General features: G+C 43.5%; 1 protein-coding gene across 1 annotated transcript in view; it reads left to right on the top strand.

Moving 5' to 3' along the window:
* LOC141108205 (uncharacterized) overlaps positions 1-14,118 on the top strand; it is a 50,580-nt gene extending 36,462 nt beyond the window's left edge. Inside the window, exons 8-9 of the mRNA XM_073599565.1 lie at positions 10,044-10,267; positions 12,536-14,118. Of these exons, the coding sequence (XP_073455666.1) occupies positions 10,044-10,267; positions 12,536-13,091 (780 nt within the window). The 3' untranslated portion in view covers positions 13,092-14,118. The remainder of the gene's footprint in view (positions 1-10,043; positions 10,268-12,535) is intronic.
* Positions 14,119-24,747: the final 10,629 nt, after the last annotated feature.

The following is a 24,747-nucleotide window of genomic DNA, read 5'->3' as shown; positions in this document are numbered from 1 at the left end:
TGTCTATCATACAGTATCTTCCCAGCAAGCGTGCCAGATGGGGTCAAGATGTATAAGCTCTGTGACAGGGCAACAGGCTATACATATAGTTTTATGATTTACGAGGGAAGAGATAGTCACGTGGATCCGGAGAACTGCCCAGACTACATAGGGAGCGCAGGTAAGATTGTGTGGGACATGGTGTCACCCTTATTCGGAAAGCAGTACCACTTGTACGGGAACAATTATTACGCAAGCATGCCACTTTTTGTTCACCTTTTTGATTGTAGAAATGGTGCATGTGGCACCGTGCGATCTAATCGGCGGGGCTTCGCCCAACGGCTTGTAGAGTCTCGTTTAGACAGGGGGGAGAGAGCTTGCTTGAAATGTAATAATTTGTTAGCAGTGAAGTGGAGGGATTCACGGAATGTTTTTGTTCTGTCCTCCTTTCACGCAGATACAACAGTCCAAATTCCTATGGCGACTGGTGTTGTGGAGAAACTCCTCTGTGTCCACAAATCCCTTAACATGGGCAGGGTGGACCTCAACGACCAGTTGTTGGCGCCGTACCTAATTGCCTGTATGGCCAGACGCTGGTATAAAAAAAGTGTCTGTATATTTATTCCAATTGGCTTTGCTGAATGCCTTTGTGGAAGAGAATTCCAGAAAGAGTTTGTCACAGCCCTTCTGTTTCCAAACGGTGCTATGGCCCACCGTCCCAACGCAAATGCAGTGAGCCGGCAGCATGAGAGGCATTTTCCATATGTCCTCCCTGGTACCTTACGGATTTAGGCAAGACACCGTTTTTTATTGTCCCTCCTGTCCTGACCAAACTGGTCTGCATCGTTGACTGTTTCAAACACTACCACACAATAGTGGAGTATTAGCATAGGGTACAGCACTACACAGTCCTAGGGCACACTTACACGGAGTCTTGAAAGATGAGATAGCCAACACATTTTGAGAGACCCTAATCTAGAACATTTACAGTTTATATAAAAGTGCAAAAAAAAAAAAAAAAAACACAAAAAACTAAAAAAGCCAAAAATAGTTGTTTTTATTTTTCTTCTCTCACTATTGTTCTCTCTCTTATGTTCACTCTCTATTGTCTGCTCTATTTCTATTGTTCTCTCTCTATTGTTCCTGTATTTTCAAACTGTAATGTTTTATCTTTACTACGTTTTATTGTATTTGCCTTGCACGTATGGTATGTCTTACGCTTACTTTGTTTTATTGTTAGCCATCAATTGCTTAGCAGGTACGCCATTCAGCTGCAGCACGGGTTTATTTATTCTGACAGCAACAGCGTTTGCTCCTACGATACGCAAAGCTGTGACTCCAGCGCTACAGGAGGTGATTTCACCATATATGCTGAAGCATGGGGGAAGGGGTGGAGGAGCGATTTGCTCCTAACATTATGGGCGGATTGCCCCCATGCTTCGACATATATTGTATAGGCACAGATTGCGTTAAAAAAAAAAAATTTTATACTATGTTTTATTGTATTTGCTTTGCAGGTATGGTATGTCTTACCGTTATACTGTAATGTTACTTTGTTTTATTGTTTACCACAATTTCCCTCCTACTGCTTTTACAAGCAGTGGGGGGGGGGGGGGGGGGGCGCCCAACCCCCCCCACCACCACCACCACCACCGTATTTCATTGTTTTCTCAGGCTCTCCTGTACCAACAGGGAACCCGAGAATGTAGCCGGTGGTTTCGCCAGCTGACCATACAGCTGATGGGAGGCAAGAACATCTCCAATCATCTCTATGGCCCAAGAGACCGGAAGCTACAAGCATTTCATGACTTAGGTTTTGCCACACATTAACAGCGCCATTGAGAAATTGGGAAAGCATTTTATCACACCAATCTTGCTTTGATGGCAGAGGAGAGATCTAGGGTCTAATAGACCCCATTTTTAAAAAAAAAAAAAAAAGAGTACCTGTCACTACCTACTGCCATCATAGGGGATAACAATAAAAATTCTAAAAAATAAATTAATTAATTAATTAAAAAGCATTCCTGTCCCCCCGTGCTCACGCGCAAAGGCAAATGCAAGCGTCGGTCTGGTGTCAAATTTAAACAGCAATTGCACCATGCATGTGAGGTATCACCATGAAGGTCAGATCGAGGGCAGTAATTTCAGCAGTAGACCTCCTCTGTAAATCTAAAGTGGTAACCTATAATGGATTTTAAAGGCTATTAAAAATGTATGTAGTTTGTCGCTGCTGCACTCGCCATAAGATCATCTTTTTTTATTTCATCAAACATTTGGGCAATAGAGTGTGTTTTAGTGCATTAAAATTTTAAAAAAGTGTTTTTTTTTTTTTTCAAAAAATTGCATTGAAAAATCGCTGCGCAGTGTGAAAAAAAATTGTAACACCCACCATTTGAATCTGTAGGGCCAATGCTTTAAAAAAATATATAATCTTTGGGGGTTCAAAGTAATTTTCTAGCAAAAAAAACCCAGTTAGACTTACCGGTAACGGTATTTCCAGGAACTTTCCAGGACAGCTACTTGAGAGATGATTGGCTCCGCCCTCTACAGGAAACACAAATCAGATACAATTTAAAAGGCCCCTCCCTTTCCTCTGACCCTCAGTTGTTTAGAAGATCAAGTAACCTCCAAAGGCAGAGAAAAAAAAACTGAAAATCATAAAAAAACACCACCACCAGGTAAACAAGGTCGACCAGTGAAAAAAATAGAATAGGGTGGGAATATAGACGCTGTCCTGGAAGGTTCCTGAAAATACTGTTACCGGTAAGTCTAACGGGGGGTTCCCCCCCTTACCTTCCAGGACAGCTACTTGAGAGGATAAGCAAGATTCTATACCTTAGGGAGGGACGACAGCCTGAAGCACTTTCCAACCAAAGGAGAGGTCCTGGCTGGAAAGCATCTGAACTCTATAATGTTTGACAAATGCATGAGAGGTGGACCAGACGGCAGCTTTAGAGATTTCTTCATATGAAGCCCCCGCTCTTTCTGCCCATGATGGATCTCGTTGAATGAGCCCTAATTCTGGAAGGAGGGGTGCGACCTGATGTTTTGTATGCCTCACAGATAGCTCCCCTAATCCACCTAGCAATATAACTTTTAGATGCTTTGGACCCTTTCTTGGGGCCACTGAACAAAACCAACAGTTGGGAGGAACTCCTAAAACCAATGGACTTTTCTAGATAAAGCAAAAGACATCTCTTTACATCTAAAATTAAACCTTTCCTCCTCCACATTCTTGGGAGAGGTGCAGAAACTAGGAAGGACTATCTCCTGGGACCTATGAAAGTTGGAAGAAACTTTGGGTAAATACAAAGGATCAGGTCTAATCACTACCCTGTCCTCTAGAATCCTCAAAAAGGGGTCTTTACAGGAAAGAGACTCTAGATCAGAAATCCTTCTCCCTGACGTAATAGCTAAAAGGAAGTATAACTTCAAAGCAATAATTTTCAGGGAAGCCTCATGCAAAGGCTCAAAAGTCCTTGTTAGTGCATTTAATGCTAACGACAGATCCCAGGGAGGAAAATGTTTGATGATCCTGGGAGCATGTCTAGATCTGGCTAAAAGGAACCTCCTGACTAAAGGATCCTCCGCTAGTCTTCTCTCTGTAAACAAAGATAGGGCAGCAATCTGAACCCTAAGGGTGCTGACAGAGAGGCCCTTTTCCACTACCCCTTGTTAAAAATCCAAAATACAGGAAGTGGAAAAAGAATCTAAACCAGTTTTCCTTTGCCAGGAAATAAAAGTTTTCCAAACTTTCTCATAGATTCTTCTCGTGACCAACTTACGACTGTCTAAGATAGTTTGAATAACCTTCTCTGAACACACCCTTAACTGTAGGATGCGCTGCTCAGCCTCCAGGCCGTCAATTGGAAGGTCTGAGGGTTTGGATGCAACACCGGTCCCTGATGGAGCAGATCCTTCTGAACTGGTAGGGGCCAGGGAGGATTCACATAGAAAGCCTTCAGAGAGGAGAACCAACTCCTCCTGGGCCACCAGGGGGCAATCAGAACCACTTCTGCCATGTCCTGAATAATTTTCCGAACCACTAGGGGTAAGAGGGGAAAAGGAGAGAAGGCGTAAGCCACAGTGAAATCCCACGGAAAGGATAGAACATCCATCCCCAAAGACTCTGTTTCTCTTTCCTGTTGAGACTGGAGGCAAAAAGAGCCACTGTGGGAAGACCCCATCTTAGCACCACCTCCTGGAACATGCCTTGATGTAAATCCCAATCGCTGGAACTGATGCTCACCCTGCTCATATAGTCCGCCAGCATATTTTCTGACCCCTTGATGTGGACTGCCCTGACTAAAGTGACATTGACCTCCGCCCAGGGCAGAACCTGCTGTGTTAATGACAGAAGCGACTCTGAGCGAGTGCCCCCTTGCTTATTCAGGTATGCCACCGTTGTGGCATTGTCTGAGAAGATTAATAGGTCTTTTGAATAGACCCTCTCTTCCAGAGACACAAGAGCCTTCCCCACAGCTAGAAGTTCTCTGAAATTTGAGGAGCGGCCTGCTTCCTCTGGCAACCAGGCTCCCTGGGCCTGCCAATCCTGTGAGTGAGCACCCCAACCCCACAAACTGGCATCTGTGGTAATTTTTACCGGGGAATGCTGTGCCCAATCCTTCCCTCCCTGCAGATGTTCTCATTGCTCCCACCAGGAGAGATCGAGAAAATTCCCTCCTGGTAGTTGTGACAGCTGATCCAGAGAATCCTTCCTGCGATCCCAATGGAGTAAAAGAAAAGCCCGAAGGGGTCTGGAGTGCAATTGGGCCCAAGGTACCCCAGGAATGGCCGCAGTCATAAACCCCAGCAAGTGCATGATCCACCGAAGGGAGGTCTGAGGGAGCAACTTTTGGACAAACAGCGTCTATTAGATAACTCTGGAAAATAATGCTCTGGGAGGGTACCAGGCAAGAGACTTTTACTGGTTGACCTTCCACCCTAATTTCTGAAAGGTCCGCAAAACCAACTGCAGATCCTGAACAAGGGAATCTTTGTCCCGAGCAAAAATCAAAAAATCGTCTAGATATGGGACGATCGATACACTTTGAATCCGAAAAAAAGCCATGACTTCGGCCATGATTTTTGTAAAAATTCTTGGTACTGCCGAGAGACCAAAAGGAAGGCACTAAACTGCCAGTGAGATGGCTCATTTCCCATGAGAACTGCAAACCTGAGGAACCTTCGGTGACTCTGACAGACTGGTACATGAAGATAAGTATCCTGCAGATCCAGGCTCACCATGAAGACCCTTGGCAACAACAGATTCTTTACAGAATAAAAGTTCTCCATTCGGAAACGTCTGTAAACGATGCATTTGTTCAGGACGCTTACATTTATGTCCATACGAAAGCCGCCGAAAGCTTTCTTGACCAGAAAGACGTGAGCATAAAATCACCGGAACTTCTGAATTTCTAGGACAGGAGAAATAACCCCCTCTGTTTCCCATACAGAAATCAAATTTACCATGGCTTGCCGTCTCTCTTGGTCTTTCGGCAGATGGGTAAGAAAAAACCTCTGGGGAGGAAGATTTTTGAATTCCAACCTGTAACCCTCTTCCAATGTTTGAAGAAGAAAGGAATTGTCGGAAAGCTCTGCCCATTCCTTGATGAAATGGCACAATCTTCCTCCTACCCCTAACCTGGTGTCACTGGGGATTTTTGGAAGGGGCTGAAGGAGCAAAGAGAGCCCCGCTTTTTGCTTGTCTTTGTTAAAAGACCATTTCTTTTTTGTCTGTTGCTTGTTGGCTTTAAAATTAGTCCTGTTTTGAAAGCCACGAAAAGGCCTCTTATTCTGGGGTTTATTCCTTTGGGAAAAAGGGAATCGTTTACTCTTCTCAGAGGAACGAGCTAGGACCTCCACTAAGGAGGAACCGAAGAGCTTGCCCTCAAAGGGAATGCCACAGAGTTTATTCTTGGAGGTAAGATCACCTTCCCAAGATTTAAAGCCAGATAGCTCGCCTAGCTGAATTAATGAGAGCAGAAGCCCTGGCTGCAGATTTCACTGAATCTGCTGCTGCATCAGCTAAGAAGGCAACGGAATTGGCAATGAGAGGGAGGGACTCCCTAATCTCTTCTTTGGGGGTGTCGGATGAAAGAAGATCATCCAGACGCTGAACCCATACGTCTGCATTTCTAACCAAACAAGTGAATGCTACCGCCGGACCTAAAGTAAAAGCTGAGGCATCCCAGGCTTTACGTAGCAATGAATCGGCCTTTCTATCCATTTGATCTTTAAGGATCCCAGAATCTTCAAAAGAAAGATCTGACTTTTTGGACACCTGCGACATAGGGGCATCTAATCTAGGACACTTAAAGAAAACCTCCCCAAACTCAGACTGAAACAAAAATCTTCTTTTGTGTCCCCTGGAATGGAACAACCTCTTTTCGGGTTATTTCTATTCACACAGAATCATGAGCTTGATCTATGGGTCTAGATGAGGAAGACCCTAGACCAGAAACCCTGTCATTAAGTGAACGAAAGGAGTTTACTACCTCCTTCATAGAAGACATTAACTCTTTAAAAGAGGAAGACTCTGAACTAGCTTTGGGTGGAATACAATCCTCACAAAATAGTTTTTTATAACTATCAGAAAGCCTGGCCCTACAGTTCCCACATTTCTTCTTTACCGGTTTGGCCTAGAAAAAAGCAGACACAAGGACCATAAATAAAAGGTTCCATCCAAAAAGTCCCCTGCTGTAGAGCTATCCACAGACAAGGGCTTACCTTGGGGGCAGTATGGGACCCGGATGCAGCCGCTGGTTCAATACGAGCGGATGCTCCATCCTCAGACCTGTCCTCAAGCTCCATGAAGCAAGCGTAGATCGGCCATAGAGAAGTCTGCTGCTGTACCACAAACTGCACTTAGATGGGCGTTTAGCAGACTATTCCCCTGCAGCATGTCCTCAGTGTCTCCATGCCGTGCTTCCTTAAGAAAAAAACGGCGTCCGGAAGTGCGTCATGTGACTTCCGGTTCCGGCGCCACCTTGCTGCATCACCGGAAGTCCTCCGACGCCATCTTGATACACCGTAATGAAGCCTTAGGAGGACACAGTTCCGCCCAGCAGAGCTGGAGGAAAAAAATGGAGGGAGTTGCCACTACTCATATCACCAGGTAGGCAAGTAACCCTTAGAAATAGGGAACCCTTCTGGTAAAGTACAGACTATCACTCAGGACTTGGCCACAACTAGTCCTGGATGAAACCAGAGAAGGGGGGTCCACCAACCACCGTTACCAGACCTTAAGAAAACAAACAACATGTCAGTGCTCCTGGAGGGTCTGGAAACACAAAACAACTGGGGGTCAGAGGAAAGGGAGGGGCCTTTTAAATTTTATCTGATTTGTGTTTCCTGTAGAGGGCGGAGCCAATCATCTCTCAAGTAGCTGTCCTGGAAGGTGAGGGGGGGGGGAAATCAATTTTTGCCAGAAAGGGCTTTGTCTTCAAGTGGTTAGAAGAGTGGGTGAGGTGTGACATAAGCTTCTAATGTTGTGCATAAAATGCCAGGACAGTTCAACCCCCCCCCCCCCCAAATGACCCATTTTTGGAAAGTAGACACCCCAAGCTATTTGCTGATAGGCATGTGGAGTCCATGGAATATTTTATATTTTGCCACAAGTTTCGGGAAAATTACAAACTTTTTTTTTTTTTGCACAAAGTTGTCACTAAATTATATATTGCTCAAACATGCCATGGGCATATGTGGAAAGCCCCTTTTTACGCCCTTAGAAAGCCTGAAGGCGGTGATTGGTTTTCGGGGTCCTGTACATGACTAGGCTCCCAAAAAGTCTCACTCATGTGGTATCCTCGTACTCAGGAGAAGCAGCAGAATGTATTTTGGGGTGTAATTCCACATATGCCCATGGCATGTTTGAGCAAAATATAATTTAGTGACAACTTTGTGCAAAAAAAAAAAAAAGTTTGTAATTTTCCCGCAACTTGTGGCAAAATATAAAATATTCCATGGGCTCAACATGCCTCTCAGCAAATAGCTTGGGGTGTCTACTTCCCAAAATGGTGTAATTTGAGGGGGGGGGGTTGTGCTATCTGGGCACATTTTATGGCCTTCGAAACATATAGGTAGTGAGGAGTGAAATCAAAAATTTGAGCCCTTAGAAATCCTGAAGGCGGTGCTCGGTTTTCGGGGTCCTGTAGCAGCAGAATGTATTTTGGGGTGTAATTCCACATATAACCATGGCCTGTGTGAGCAATATATCATTTAGTGACAACTTTTGTTTTTTTTTTGTCATTTTTCAAATCACTTGTGACAAAAAAATAAGATATTTAACAGGTCAACATGCCTCTCAGCAATTTCCTTGGGGGTGTCTAATTTCCAAAATGGGGTCATTGGGGGGGGGGGGTTGTACTGCCCTGCCATTTTAGCACCTCAAGAAATGAGATAGGCAGTCGTGAACTAAAAGCTGCGTAAAGTCCAGAAAACGTACCCTAGTTTGTCGATGCTATAACTTTTGCGCAAACCAATAAATATACGCTTATTGACTTTTTTTTTACCAAAGACATGTGGCTGAATACATTTTGGCCTGAATGTATGACTAAAATTGAGTTTATTGGATTTTTTTTTATAACAAAAAGTAGGAAAAAAAATTGCAGAGGCAATCAAATATCATCAAAAGAAAGCTCTATTTGTGGGGAAAAAAGGACGCAAATTTTGTTTGGGTACGACATTGCATGACCACACAATTACCTGTTAAAGCAGTGCAGTGCCAAATTGTAAAAAGTGCTCTGGTCATGGTTAAAAGCCTTTACAGGTTATCTCTTTAGATTTACACGGCAATGGTTTTTCACAGAGGAGCCCTAAACCTCCTCTTCTTGGGTTCCCCTCCGGCCCTCCTCTTCTTGAAGTGGCAACATAGGAAACTGCTTCCAATTGTGGTACACCTACAGGCTTGACCCCGGGGGCAGTGCTGTCTACACCCATCAACACAGACAACACGGCTCAACCCCGCCCTCTCTGCATACAGGATTGACTGACAGCAGCAGGAGCCAATGGCTCCTGTTGCTGCCCGAGTCTATGTGAAAAGTGAAAAGAGGGGAGAGAGGACTGGAGCACTGGACACATCTCTGGATCGCTGACAAGCACAGGTAAGTGTTTAGAGAAGGAGGATAAGAAAATAGTGGGGTGCTTTTTACCTTAATGCAGCAGGGAATCCATTAAGGTACCAAACAACAAGACTTTAGAACTACTTTCAGTCCCTTCTAATTGCTGATTGTAGGGAAGAGACACACCCCTTCCACACAGCACACAGAAAAAAAGTTGAGGCTTTCAATCAGCTGGAGATCCCTCCCGGGTCACCATTTTTTTCTTGGTGTCCAGAAAACTTGTCAGAATTCATGCTGACAGCAGAGGAACAAAGCAGCAGACAAAAGTGACACTTGGTGCTCTTACTTGGGACAAGTACAGAATATAGAGGGGTATGCTTTCTTCATATTCCATGTCTGAGGTTTACAGCCACTTTAATATATTCATTAGAGGAAAATTGTAAACTTAGTTGCTACTCACAGCAACCAATTTATCCAACTAGAAATGAGTCATAAAAAAATCTGCTTGCAAGTGCAATGTTTACAGTCATGAAGTCCTTTCTCTCTCCTCCAGATTTGAATCCGTCCCCATAAAATGTAAGCCTCACTATTATTCCAAATTTCCCATAACCCCCTCTTTTAAGACCCAGCTTATCTGTTCTGTAAAATTCTACTTGTTGATGTGTGCACCCGTAGTATATCATTTCACAGGAAACACTGATTCCCAAGGTATATCGATTTAAGTGGAATTTCACTTTCAGTGAGTAAAAAAACAAACTAAACAAAACCCTCTGAGCTTTACAATGCAACAATTTTAACAAATTATATGATAAATTCTTACCCGAAACTGCTTAGATTCTTTCATTCCAGTGAAGAAGTGCTAAAGGAAAAAAGTCTAACAAGGAACACAAAATTAGGGAAGTACAGAAACAAGAAATATAATTACAATGGTAAAAACTAGATTGTGTTTATGGTGAATTTATCATTGCAGTAGTACTCACTGACACAATTGTGCTTCAACAGATCACAGACCTCATTGCAGTTCTTCAGGAGTCCGATGAAGTACATCAGCTGGTCCTCAGGAACACCGGAATGACAGATGCACTGCTTCAACACCTCATGCCAGCTATAATAGTTAGTCATTCGGAGGTGGAAACCATCAACCTGAATCTCAATGAGATTGGCCCAGGTGGAGCGGAGAAACTCATTCAGCTGTTGAAAGAGAAGCCTTGTATACAGAGTTTACTGTGAGTAATATGAAGCTTCCCCGATCACCCGTCTGTCATAATTCTGTCACTTGAGAAGAAATTGTCACAATCCAGACCTAAACATGCAATTAACCCTCTTGCATTTCATGGTATTGCAACTGTACTCCCTTTATATTGTAAAGCACTGTGCAAACTGTTGGCGCTATAGAAAACCTGTACAATAATAATTCTAACAATACACACATATTTAACACATTTGGAATCATGTAGAAAAGACAAAGTATAAAAAGGTGAACTCTAGGTAAGCAGCTAAAAGAACATCTAAAATACATATATGTGAAATACATAACGTGCAAAAAGATTTGTAAATCTAGATTTGGTGCTAGATTTGTGATCTAGATACTTCAGCCAAAACTTTGATCTCCAGTGCAGCAACAGTTTGCTCAAAAACACATCTTCAGCCTGTTGGTTGGACAACAGAGGAGCAGGAGAACAGTGTTTAGTCATACTGCTAGTCCTATTTGTCTGAAAATTTGCCCTGCTGAAGACCCTGATTCGTTCCCAGTGCTGGTCCTCCCTCTCCCAGTCTGATTGCTGCTGTGCAAGGGATTGCAGAAAGCTCATATCAAGACAGATTCAGCTACCTGTTATAGCAGCAGAAAATATTCAACTGTATTAGTGTTTATTTTTAATATATGTCTGGAGTTCAGATTTGAATAAGCTGTTTGAATGATCTCCTTTTTTTCACATACTTAAAGGGGTTGTAAACCTTCCGTTTTTTTCACCTTAATGCATCCTATGCATTAAGGTGAAAAAACATCTGATGGTTACAGGCCCCTCGGTTATACTTACCTGAGTCCTCGAATGTCCCGCGTCGAGAACGCCTGGCTTCTCGGCTCTTCATTGGATAGATTGATAGCAGCGCAGCCATTGGCTTGCGCTGCTGTCAATCAAATTCAAATGACGCAGCCGCCGTGGGGACGCGTCTATGGACGCAGAGTGCATGAGACGGGAGCGTGCTCGCAAGGTTACCCCCTTGGGAGAGAGCTTCCCGAGGGGGTTATCTATTACGGGGACCTAAGACAGCCGTCGTGGGACCCCAGAACAGCAGGATCGGGACCACTCTGTGCAAAACGAACTGCACAGTGGAGGTAAGTATAACATGTTTGTTATTTAAAAAAACAAACCTATACAGCCACTTTAAAGTGATTGTAAAGACAGATTTTTTTTTTTTTTTTTACCTTAATGCATTCTATGGACTCTCCTCCTCATTGGCTGAGACAGCAGCGGGGTGCCAGTGCCTCCCGTTGTTGTCAATGTCAGTCAGCCAATGTGAGAGAGAGAGAGCCACAAAATGATCCACTTTGTATGCTCCAAATGCATTTGCATATCCAGTTAATACCTTAAAGAGCAGCATTCCCTGTCAGAACACAACAGCTCAGCAGGGAAGATCGCTGAACTAACCTTGCGCAGTCAGTACAGTGGCTCCGACCGGAGCCGACAGTTTGTTCGTTCAACCTGCGGGGTTGAAGGAAAAAAATTATATAATGTGTGCACAGCTTAAGAATATACATGCCTATTGTGTCAAGACAATATTTGCTTATTCCAAAGTTCAGCTATAAAATGGATAAAAGGTCCTACTCACGATAAGGCTTAGGTTTTCAAGTCATTATCTTCTATCCATTATACTCTGTTAACTTACCCCCCCCAAAATACTTACATCATTCCTGCATGTTGTTGGGTAGACAGTTCAAACAAAGCAGTGTCTTTTCTGCCTTTGATGTTGAGAGTTTATCAGTTTAAAAACATTACTGCAAATTATTATTTTTCTAATATCCTCCACAGAGGGTAATGAAGGTATGGTTGGTTCATAATTATATCAGCTGTAGAGGGGTTCATGTTGAGGCAGTGTGCAGAGGCAATAAAAAAAATTTCAAGGTACATAGGGCCCCATTCACATTTTTTTTTTTTTTTTTTTGCCTGCAGCTTTTTAGCCCATTGCATTTTTACAATAATGTTATATTTTTTTTAAACAGATGTTCTGGTGCAGAGGTTATTTAAATGCATGTCAAAATTGTACAAAAAATGCCTGTAAATTTCACTACAATGCATACATATTAGAGAGATGTTGTGTTTTTGTGCACTTTGAAGCAATTATGCATAATGTTAACAACATAGAATTGTGAAATGTACTGGAAACAAATAAAGCATAGCATTATGTGATGAAATCTCACAATCTAATTTTTGGCATGGAAGTGTGATCTTACACAGTAACTAACAATGAAATTATTTGCTCTTCCTCTGCAGATTATATGGGAACCAGTTAGAAGATAAAGGTATAAAGAGTCTTCTGTGTGGCCTATCGGAGATTCTGATTACACAGCAACAGATGGACACCACCTTATCATACAGCATGCCACTTGTTCAGCTGTCAGAACTGGACATTGGAGGAAATCACATGAGTGCTGAGGCACTCAGAACTGTAGCAGAATATCTGAAGCTGAACCCATTCCTAAAACACCTTGGCCTGGCTCATGTTTCTGTACATGATCCTGCCGCCTGGCATGAGCTGTTTGATGCACTAAAAATAAACACAAACCTCACCCACCTCCTTTTAGATGAGAATGGCCTCGGTGACGGTGGAGCCATGCTTCTGGCAGAAGTTATACAAGTAAACCAGTCCCTCGTCACTATTGATATGGATGGCAATGACATCAGTGAGGAAGGGGGAGGAGCTATTGCAGAAGGTCTGGCATCCACTACAGACATGGCACTTAAATCTATAAGCTTAGATAACAATCATATCAGTGAAGGAACCATAGCTGCAATACAGACATTACTAATGCTAAATTGCACAGATTAATAAAAACAACTTTGTGGTTTAGTACAGAGTTTATGTGAGGCTGGAGGCAAATGCCCAATAGGGACAACAGAACAGAGAAACATGTATTTAATGGGATGTGAGATTTCTAGTGAGGTTGCAACAATGGCAAAATATGTTTAAAGCTTTGTTACCCCAGCATTTCATATTCCTGATATGTGCCAGCTATACCATGTACTTGTATGAAAAAGTCTCCTGTTTTCTTTGTATTGCTTCCTTTGTGTGAAATCCCTGGTGTTCCTGCCAGTCCCTCCGCTTTCCTATTAAAAACTGACCACACTAAGGAGAACACACTGTGGTCAGTTCTCTAGCTATGCTGGGAACTCAGCCTGCTCTTCTCCAATGATCAGACTTGTCCTGACAACCCCACTCCTGCACAGCCATTCACTGGGAAAGCTCAGTGTACTGTTGCTTTTTCTCCCCCAGCTCTTATGCAGCTGAGAACATAGGTAGCAGAGGGAATGTGGTCACTTATAAAAAAAAAAAAAAAAAAAAAAGAAAAAGAAAAAAGCATAATAAATACCCTTTTTTTATCTATACACAAATGTTTTGCCTTTTGTTTCAGTTTTAAACTGAATAGGCTGTTTTACAAGGTTATCATTTACAATCACTTTAATTGCTAAATGTCCAAGTTCACCTTTTTTTCTAAATTCAGGCTTGCCTATGTACCAATATACCATAAATGTACCTCTACTGCAGAGAAGAAAAAAGCTTTCCATTTGTCCTACTCCAGCCTTTACCTCAGCATCCAGTTTGTTGTACATAAAAAAAAAAAAAATTACTTCCTGGATGGCCCTTGAGATGAGAAAACTGTTAAGACACAGGAAGGAGTTCACCAGCTGACCTCAATGACACACAACCTGCACCTGCATTTCCCTTACAAGAGATCACTCCCACCCACCTCTGCAGGTTCCTCAGGGAAGGAAGTCACGAGGGTGCGTGACGTAAAGCGTAGGATACACTTGAGCCAACGCAACCGGCAGACATCACCTTCGATCCGGTTGTTTTTGTCGCGGACCGGAAGTTTCATATTAGGTGACGGCGGTACGCCGTTCAGTGCCATACCTTTTTGTATGTTCTGTACAGCGGTTTTAATATTAAACTGGATTTTTTTACCACTACTACACGATTGGAGGCCCCTTTTTTTTCCCCCCTTTTCTTTTTATATACCATCTGGACCTGGAGGCGAGCCTGACCCAGCTCTACAATCAATTTACCTCGGCCGGAGACATTCATTGGTCTTTATTGCTGTCCACCATCTCGATTATCAAGGCATTTATTTATGCCTGTTGAGGTAAGGGCTCTGTGAGCACAATCCTGTACCATCTACTGTTACCTACCACATGTATGGAGAAGATTTATCAACGTTTATACTCAAATGTTCATGATTTTTGGACTCATTTACTGATTGACTATTTGTATTGGGATTTTCACCATATTTTTGTGATTTTCACCATTTTTGACCACCTACTTTATTTATTCATTTAATTTTTTGGCACTAATCAGTTTAATCTTCACATGTTAACACCGTTTTGAGTCTCTTATTTGGTTATCTAGCATTTAAGAGTTTAGTTCCTACATTTTTCACAAGGTTATTCATTATATATTTTTTTTATTACCATTAGCAATCACTATTGATGTATTTTGCACGAAATCACTGTTTTTTATATTTTCTATTGGTAGATTGGTTTATACCATTAGATTTTGCAGCACTACACACACTCTCACATTTCCACTTTTTAGTAGCGCAGAGGCCTCCTTATTATTGTTTTTATTTAACACCAGTGTATCAATCACTCTTCAAACTGAAATAATCACTTCCCAGAATCTTAATGCAACAGTGACTCACAAACTTGCAATCCCTCCACCACATAAATTTCAAGCTTACCAGACAGTAAGCTGTGTAGCGCTTGCAGCTAACAACCCAGCCTGGGCCTTTAATCACCGGTTGGAATCAGACAGAAGCTCTCATCTAGGGGCCACTCAAGGAGCTTAAAATACAGCATATGGAAAAAGCCGGCCAGCTATAGCAAACGCCCGTCCCTGCAGGTTCGCGGCAACGTCAGCACTTCCCTCCTCTCGACGTGTTTCGTCACAATATGACATCATCCTGGGGCCCCAGGACGTCATATTGTGACAATACGCGTCAGAAGGAGGGATGTGCTGACGTCACCGCATTGCCACGAACCCGTAGGTTCCCGTAGCAATAACATTCAAGATGCAGGTTTTTGAACGAAGCTCTGATAAGAACCAGGAGAGTCCCTTTTCTCTATAGTCCGGAGGACACAGCACCCAAGGTTGCCAAAAAGAATATCAAATTTTGATTTGTCTGACCACAGAGCCGTTTTCCACTTGCAACAGACCATTTTAAAATGAGCTTTGGTCCAGAGAAGATGGTAGGGTTTCTGGATCATGTTCAGATATGGATTCTTTTTTGCATCATAGAGCTCATTTTTGGATAGCACTGCAAACTGTGTTCACAGTGAGTTTTTAAGTATTCCTAAGCCCATGCGGTGATGTCCATCACAGAATCATGCCATTTTTAATGCAGTGCTGTTTGAGGGCCAGATGACGGGGTTCCAATATTGTGTGTGTCGGCCTTGTCTCTTGTGCACAGAGATTTCTCCAGATTCTTGGAATCTTTTGATATTATGTACTGTAGATGATATGTTTAAAAAGTCTTTGTAATTTTATGTAGTGGAACATTATTCTGAAATTGTTTGACACCTATTAGATGCAGCTTTTCACAGATTGGGGATCCTCTGCCCATATTTACTTCTGAGACTCTCTAAGATGCTCTTTTTATACCCAATCATGTTACTAACCTGTTTCCAATTCACCTAATTAGTTGCAAACATTTTTTATAGCTCTTCCTTGTTAGTACCACTTACTTTGCTAGCCTTTTGTTACCCTGTACCAAGTTTGAGACATGGCTGCCATCAATTTTAAAATTACCTTTTTTTTTCTTCTTAAAATTGTACATTTTTCTGTATTTAAACATTTAATATGTTTTCTATTTTTTATTGTGGATATAAGATGGGAGATATGCAAATCATTACATTCTGTTTTTGTGTAGATTTTACACAGCGTCCCAACTGGAACTGTGGTTGTACTTTACGACGTTCATAATATGCGATAATAATCGATTCATATCAAGTTCCATTAAAGGGTTTGTAAACCCTTGAGGTTTTTCACCTTAATGCCTTCTATGAATTAAGCTGAAAAACCTTCTGTGATGCAGCTGCCCCCGAGAGCTCCCCTTTTACTTACCTGAACCCAGTCTTTCCAACGACAGGGACGAGCCCACCAGCCGCAGCCGGTGTCTCGGGTCCTGATCGGATAGGACGAGCCCACCAGCCGCAGCCGGTGTCTCGGATCCTGATCGGATAGGTTGATAGCAGCGCAGGCACTGGCTCCCACTGCTGTTAATCAAATCCAATGACGCGGGAGCTGGGGTTGAGTCCTGCTGTCTGTTTCAATAGCTGCAGCAGCAGGACACAGAAGCGCGCCCGCACGAGTGCCCCGTGGGAGAGTGGCTCTCCAATGGGACACTCAAAAAGAGGAGGAGCCAGGAGCACCGTTGAGGGACCCGAAGAGGAGGATCGGGGCCACTCTGTGCAAAACTGCACATAGGTGGGCAAGTATGACATTTTTATTTTTTTAAAACAAACCTTTAGATATCCTTTAAATCTCTATCTGTATCCAGAATGACAGAATACTATAGGAACATGAGAGCTCTTTCAGGAAGACTTCAACCAGTTGTATAAAATGAGAAAAAATAAAAAGTTTAATGGAGTTAGTGACACAAGAAGAGTCTAAATTTTAGACTGTTTCAGCGTCCTAACCCTGGTATTCTTTTTTTTTAAACATTTACAAGGCTGTAAAAGGTTCTCTCTGTAACAGGAATGCTTGCCTAAATCAAGGTATATTACAGGGCTTAGCTTTGTCCAGGGATACCTTTGCTGTGATGGTCCATTGATAATACAAGTAAGGTTTGTGCACATCAGTGTTCTTTCTAACATTTTCTGGTCAAAGGCAATACTTCAGTTTTTTTACCTCAGTTTTTGTAGCAAAGCAATATACCTAAACCCCAGAAAGAGGGGAGGGACCTCTGTCCCCCGTGATGTACTCCAAGAAAAGGATTTTACAGGTAAGCGGTTATAAAAATCCTATTTTCTTTATTGTACATCATTGGACACAGAGCACCATAGTAATCACTATGTTGGATGTCCCATAGCGATGCTATTTGAGGGGAGGGAGACACAACCCATAGGGCACCCCCAGACTTGAGGACCTATACTGTTGCCTGCAGCACACTGCGCCCAAAGGCGATATCCTTATGCCTTCTTACATCCACCTGATAAAACTTGGTGAATGTATGTACTGAAGACCAAGTTGCGGCCTTACAGATCTGAGCCATGGAAGCCTGGTGATGCACTGTCCAAGAAGCACTAACCGCCCTGGTAGAGTGCGCTTTGACTTGAAAAGGTGGAATCTTACCCCTTAAATCAAAAGCCTGAATTATAACATGCCGAATCCACTTAGCGACAGTGGATTTCGACGCTGCCTGTCTTTTCTTAGGACCTTCTGGCAGTATAAATAAGACATCGGTCTTCCGGAACTGAGCAGTCTTTAAATAGACCTTGACCGCTCTCGCTACATCAAGACAATGACAATGAACATGGTTTTGGAAAAAACGATGGCAGGACAATATCTTGGTTCAGGTGAAAACCTGAGACCACTTTTGGCACAAAACCTGGAGGAGGGCGCAACACCACTCTGTTCTTGTGAATAATCAAGTATGGCTCTTTACAAGAAAGAGCAGCCAATTCCGAAACCCTCCTTGCTGAGGATATAGCAACCAAGAACCTTAACTTCCTTGACAGAAGGGAATATGCTGTATTGGTTCAAATGGCTGTTTTTGTAACACTGACAAAACTAAGTTCAAGTCCCAAGGGTTCAAAGGTGATCTAACTGGCGGATTAAGCCGCATCACCCCTTGCATAAAACCCCGTACTAAAGATTGTGAAGCAAGCAGTCTTTGAAATAAGACAGATAAAGCTGAGACTTGGCCTTTAATAGTACTCAAGGCCAACTTCATCCCTACCCCTAATTGTAGAAAGGCAAGAATTCTGCCTATGATATACCTCCGAGGGTGCCACCCTCGGATTCACACCAGGAAACATAAGCCCTCCAGGCTCTATAATATATAGTTCTGGAAGCTGGCTTCCTTGCATTAATCAAGGTAGAGATAACTGACCCGGAAAGCCCACGTTTCTTCAGAATGTGGGTTTCAATAGCCAAGCCATTAAATTTAGAGTTCGTAAGGTAGGATGGAATATCGGCCCCTGTGAGAGTAGGTCTGACCATGGATCCTCCGCCGCCATCTTTACGATTTCTGCATACCAGGACCTTCTGGGCCATGCTGGGGCTACCAGAATTACCGGCTTTCTTTCCAGCTTGATCCTGCAAAGAAGTCGTGGCAGCAACTGAATAGGGGGAAATGCATAAATCAGTGAGAACTGATCCCACGGGGTCACCAACGCATCTGTTCCGCATGCGAGTGGATCCCTCACCTAGGACACAAAGTTAACCAACTTCATGTTGAATCTGGACACCAGAATATCTTTGTCCGGATTCCCCCATTTCAGGCAAACAGCCCAAAAAATGTCAGCGTGCAGAGACCATTCCCCCGGGAGCAACTGCTGGCGGCTCAAGAAGTCCGCCTGCCAATTCTCTACTCCCGGAATTAAAACTGCTGATAGGCATGGAACATTCCTCTCTCCCCAAGTTAGGATACGGTTCACCTCCCTCTGTGCTGCGAGACTCCTAGTGCCCCCTTGGTGATTGATGTAAGGCACAGCTGTGGCATTGTTGGATTGGATCCTGACAGGACAACCCCGTAACCTGAATGTCCAGGCCTTTAGAGCCAGACCTGCTGCCCGGTTCTCTAGGATGTTGATGGTCCTTTCTGTCCTTGACCACTGCCCCTGGACAGTTGTCTAGCACTGTTTTCTAGCACTGCTCCCCAGCCTAAAAGGCTGGCATCTGTCGTTACCACCTTCCAGATAACTGGTCTGAAGGATTTTCCTTTCACCATATATTACGGGTTAGCAACCACCAACTGAGGCTTTGGGACAGCCGCATTGGCAAGTCTAAAGCTTGAATTGTTTTGTTCCAAGCAGACAAGATACTGTTTTGCAACAGTCTCGAATGGAACTGGGCATAGGAAACCACTTCGAATGAAGCCACCATCTTTCCTAACCTCATGCAAAGGCGAATGGAGGGATCTCCTTTCGACTTGACCATCTGCACCAGCTCTCTTATGGAGTTGATCTTTGCCTGAGGCAAGAACACCTTTTTCTGAGCTCTGTTTATGATCAGACCCAAGTACTTCAGCCTTTTTAGCGGTTTTAAGGAAGACTTGTCTAGGTTGAGAATCCAAACTACACTTTCCAGGTAACTGGTTGCAATGCGCACTCTTTGCTCCAAGCGAGCCACCGACTAATCAATTAGCAACAGATCGTCTAGGTACGCCAAGACTGTTATGCCCTGTGCCCTTAACCTGGCTAGAGGTGGGGCCAGGACTTTTGGAAACACCCGGGGTGCTGTAGCTAGCCCGAAGGGCAAGGCTACAAACTGAAAATGCTGCTGTTCTACCTTGAACCGCAGAAACCTTTGGTGAGCGGGAAATATAGGGACATGCAGATATGCATCCCTGATGTCGCTAGGCTAAGTTCTCCTCCTTGTAGGATAGAAACCACTGACCTGATCGACTCAATGCGAAAAGAGTGGATCTTCAGGAACTGATTTAGATTCTTTAGATCTAGAATGGGTCTGACATCTCCATTCGGTTTTCGTACCATAAAGAGGTTTGAGTAAAACCCCAAACCTTGCTCTTCTGTGGGGATTTGTATGATCACCCCCTGAGCCAGTAATCGGTCTAGTGCCCGAAACAGAGATTGTCTTTTCCCTGGATATTTGGGAACGTTTTACCTCAGAAAATGAGGCGGTGGAAAGTCCTGAAATTCTAGTTTGTACCCTAGAGACACCGTGGAGATGACCCATCTGTCCTGAATTTCCTGTTGCCAGACATCTGAGTATTGCAGAAGTCTTCCCCCTACTCTGGCGTGGGGGGGTGCCCCTTCATAATGAGGCTTTGGAATTCTGTTTTGCAGGTTTCCGCCCCCAGGACTTCTTTTGTGGCTGGGCGGATGCCCCTGGCGCAGGAGAAAGAGTCCTGCGAAGGGCATTTATTCCTTCTCTTGACTGGCAAAAGAGTACTTTTCCCACTAGAAATCATTTGGATGCATTTGTCCAAATCATCCCCAAATAGCCGGTCCCCATGAACAAGCACAAGGCGGGACACCTGGTGAATAGAATCTTTAATGGCGACTATGGCAAAACATTGCTTTTGGTAGTTCGGCCAAATCTCGGGCTTGTAGTACAGGAACCTCCTTAAGGGCCTGTCTAAACTGGTCCTTTAGGGATTGACAGATGCCTATTGCAGCGACTGCAGGCTGAGTAACCGCACCTGCCAAAGAAAAAGAGGATTTTAACAGAAATTCCAAACTTTTATCTGGTGGATCCTTAAGCATTTGTGCATTGTCTACTGGACAAGTTAGACTTTTATTCACACCGGAAATCGCAGCGTCAACTGCTGGTACATTCTATTTTTTGGTGAATTTCTCCTCCTTGGCATAGGGTGCTGAGAATCTCTTTGGAGGGAGAAAATGCTTATCCGGGTGATCCCATTCAGTATAAATAAGCTGCTCTGGTAATGCATGGACAGGAAACGCATGCAAAGGCTGTGAAGGTTTCAAGGAACCCAAAGAGGAAACCGAACTTTCAGCCGACTCCGCTAGGGGTAGCTTGAAAGTGGAACGGACCATTTCCGTAAGGGACTGTACCATCAATTTCTCTGATTGCGAGGCTGAAAAGGGTTCATCCACCGTTGTTTCCTCCACAGGGGAGTAATCGGTTTGTCTTTCCTCCTGACCGCCTGAGTGTAATACCTCATCCTCTACCCACTATCCCTTTGGTAAAGGGTCTAAGGTGGGGGAGGGGGATCTAACACGCTTCCTATCCTTTTGAATGGAGGATGCAATTAAAGCCGCTAATCTTCCCTCTAGGCCCTGCAGGACAAAGGAAAAGGCATGTTCAGTCACGTATACAGGGGCTGAGATGTGAGAAGCAGCTGCACCACCAACTGGTTCCAATGACTCACCCTGGCTTGCCACATCTGGTATTTCAGGAGAGGATGACAGTGTGGAGGCACGACTGGAGTTCCCAGAGCCTGAGGGTGGAATTTTTGGTACCTTCTTTGTGGTGTCTTTTTTGGGAGCCATAGTGCTAGGCACAAAAGCAGAGGCACTAAGTAAATGCACTATTTGCTGAGCAATAGTCTAGCAAAAAACAATGCCGCTAATAAAGTTCAGCTTGGTGCTGAGTAAAATGTATTTCCTGTACTGGAAATGCCTGTATGCATTTGCCTTACGTGCTCCCAGTGCTCCTGTGTCCCAGACTCCAGCTCCTAGCTGTTTAAAGCGTCTGTTTTATCTCTGTCTCTCTCGGCGTCCCCAGCGACTGCGTTGTGTGCTCCTCGTGGACGCTACGTCCCGCACACAGCACCGCGCCTAAACCATGCCCCCCTCCTCTCAGTAACCCGCCCCCCCTAGTTTAAAGCTAGCCATAGTGGGTCTGCCAGTGCAGACCCAGCGAGAGGGGAGGGCTGGGGAGGCAGGAACTTTAAAACTTATGGGCATAGGGAAGCTGCCGCCGCAACCCCGGGGGGGGGGGGTACAAACTACTGTTGTACCTCCAGCCCCTTAGTTCCCCCAGGGGGGAAAAGAACATGCTGTTGAAAAAAAAACCTTGTTCTAGATGAGGAATCCCCCCGTCTGCTGAGACCACACACATGCTGTTTAGATGGGACACTGAGCTGACTGAGAAGCAACGTACCAAGGTATGTGCATTTACTTCCTCTAGTGGAGACTTTAAAGCATGACAACATTTTACTCATGGAAGAAAAAAAACATAGGTTGACTTTTTACAGTTCCTAGGCTCCTTCCCTTACCCTCGCTGCTGGATACTGCTGTAACAGACAGATCTAAACATTACCCACCACAGCGGGCTGCGTTAGCAAACCTTCAAGGGTCACTTTTTATCGGGGTTCCACTCCCTTGGACCTGTATTAGCACCCACCAGTAAAAACTTTAGGTAATGTAAGCATGACCAAAAAGCCCTGGGTCCTGGGGTCCAGCCCTGCAAGGAGAGGCGTTACAGGCAAAACTTCGTTCTTCCTATACGAGCCCCGGGTACCATCCACCTTGGCCTCAGTGGCACTTTGGATGGATCCGGTCTATGGTGGCTGTTTGAATCCAGCAAGGATCCCTCCAGCTGAGCTCTTCAGAGCACATTTTCACTCGTGACCAACACCTTAGACACTGGCGAAAAAACTGAGGTACTCCTGGTAGGAGGAGGGGTTATATAGGAAGTGAACTTCCTGTATTGGGTATACCAGTGTCCATCACCTGAAGGTGCCTATATACCCACAGAGTGATTACTATGGTGCTCTGTGTCCCATGATGTACTCCAAGAAATGGATTTTACAGCGAATCTGTTATAAAAATCCTATTATATATTGATTGGTTTGCGCAAATGTTATAGCATCTACAAACTATGGGATATTTTAATTTTATTTTTTTTACAGGTAATAGTGGCGATCAGCGACTTATAGCAGGACTGAAATATTGTGGCAGACATTCTGACACTTTTTGAAAACCAGTGACACCAATAGAGTGATCAGTACTAAAAATATGCACTGTCACTGTACTAATGACACTGGCTGGGAAGGGGTTAACATCAGGGATGATCAAAGGGTTAACTGTGTGCCTAACCAGTGTTTTACTATACTGTGTGAGGTGCTTTTAGTAGTGGAAGAGATGGAATTTATTACGTACTAATGCAGCCATCACATCTAATGATTGCAATATATTACACTTTTGGTTTGGTGTTTAATATCGCTTTAACCTGAAAGAAAATGCAGGCTGTTTACTGCTCCATTAAAGTGTACTCTTGGGAAAAAAAAAACTCTGACACAGTGGTGGTCCATTGATAAGTCAGTGTTGGTACAGGGTAACAAAAATCTAGCAAAGTAAGTGGTACTAACAAGGAAGAGCTATAACAAATGTTTGCAACTAATTCGGTGAATTGGAAACAGGTTAGTAACATGATTATATGTAAAGATAGTAAGTAAATATGGGCAGAGGTTCCTCAATCCTGTGAAAAGCTGCATATAAAAGTTGTCAAACAATTTCAGAATAATGTTCCACCACATAAAATGTGGGGGTGTTATTGTTACTGTTTGTATTGTAGAGCCCTGGGTTGCTTTGACCCTGAACAGTATAGTGAATTGGAGCTGGTTTACAGGTGCCTGCAGTTCAGTGAGGTATCGCGGCAGACATTCTGACACTGACAGTTTTTGGAAACAAGTGACACCAATAGAGTGATCAGTACTAACTATGGTGCTCTGTGTCCCGTGATGTACGATAAAGAAATTGGGACTTTTTTTTTTTACCAAAAATAAGTAGCTGAATACATATTGTTCTAAATTTATAAAGAAATTGGATACATAGTATAGCAGAAAATAAAATAAATGTTTTCTTTTTTCAAATGGTCGGTCTTTTTTTGTTTGTAGCACAAAAAAATAAAATAAAAAACCCAAGAGGTGATTAAATACCACCAAAAGAAAACTGTATTTCTGGGAAAAAGAAGACATTTATTTGGGAAAAGTGTTGAATGACCGCACAATTGTCAGTTAAATTAACACAATGCCGTATCGCTAAAAATTGCCTGGTCATGAAGGGCGTAAATCTTCCGGAGGCCAAGTGGTTAAAGCTTCAGGTTTGTTTTTGCTTTTTAATTCAAATTAAACATGTTATACTTTCCTGCTCTGGGCAATGGGTCTCCCACCTGCGCTCCTAGATCCTCCTCTTCAGCGAGTGCCCCCAAAGAAAGACGCTTTCTATGGGGGCACTTGTGCAGGCTTAACCCCAGCGCCGCCCTGTCTGTGTCCATTGACACAGACAGGGTGGTCCCCCCTCCCCCAACTGTCTCACAGCATTTGATTGACAGCAGCGGGAAGATTAAGATCAAGTAAGTATAAGGGTGGGGGCTGAGGGGGATCCTGTAGCACAGAAGGCTGTTTACCTTAATGCATAGACTGCATTAAGGTTAAAAAAAAACCTTAAGGCTTTAGAACCATTTAAATGTCCTAGCAGATTTAAATACACTAACAAATAAAGCCAAACTCCAGCTCACACTTTATAAATCAGTTACAGGAAGCATTTTTTTCCTTTTTGGATAAAAGTTTTATATGAAAAAAAAGTTGATCATTGTAAGCACCCCTGCAGAGATAAATGAATTGTCTCATCCCTGTGACGGATACATCTGGAAGAGAGCTTGTTCTTTTGAGAAACAACAGACTTACTGGCTGGATCACTAGATAATAGAAGAAAGCAAGCATACAAAAGGAAAAACAAATGCAGGCACTACAACATCAAAGAATTGGTAAGCTGTAATATAATACATAATATACACACAGGTCGGGGGTGAGCATGCACTGTGTGTCCCCAGA

This window comes from Aquarana catesbeiana, linkage group LG09 (assembly GCF_042186555.1).
Source record: "Aquarana catesbeiana isolate 2022-GZ linkage group LG09, ASM4218655v1, whole genome shotgun sequence".
NCBI classification, from domain to species: Eukaryota; Metazoa; Chordata; class Amphibia; order Anura; family Ranidae; genus Aquarana; species Aquarana catesbeiana.
Note: the sequence above shows the minus strand (reverse complement) of the source record. Positions and strands in the feature narration are given on the sequence as shown.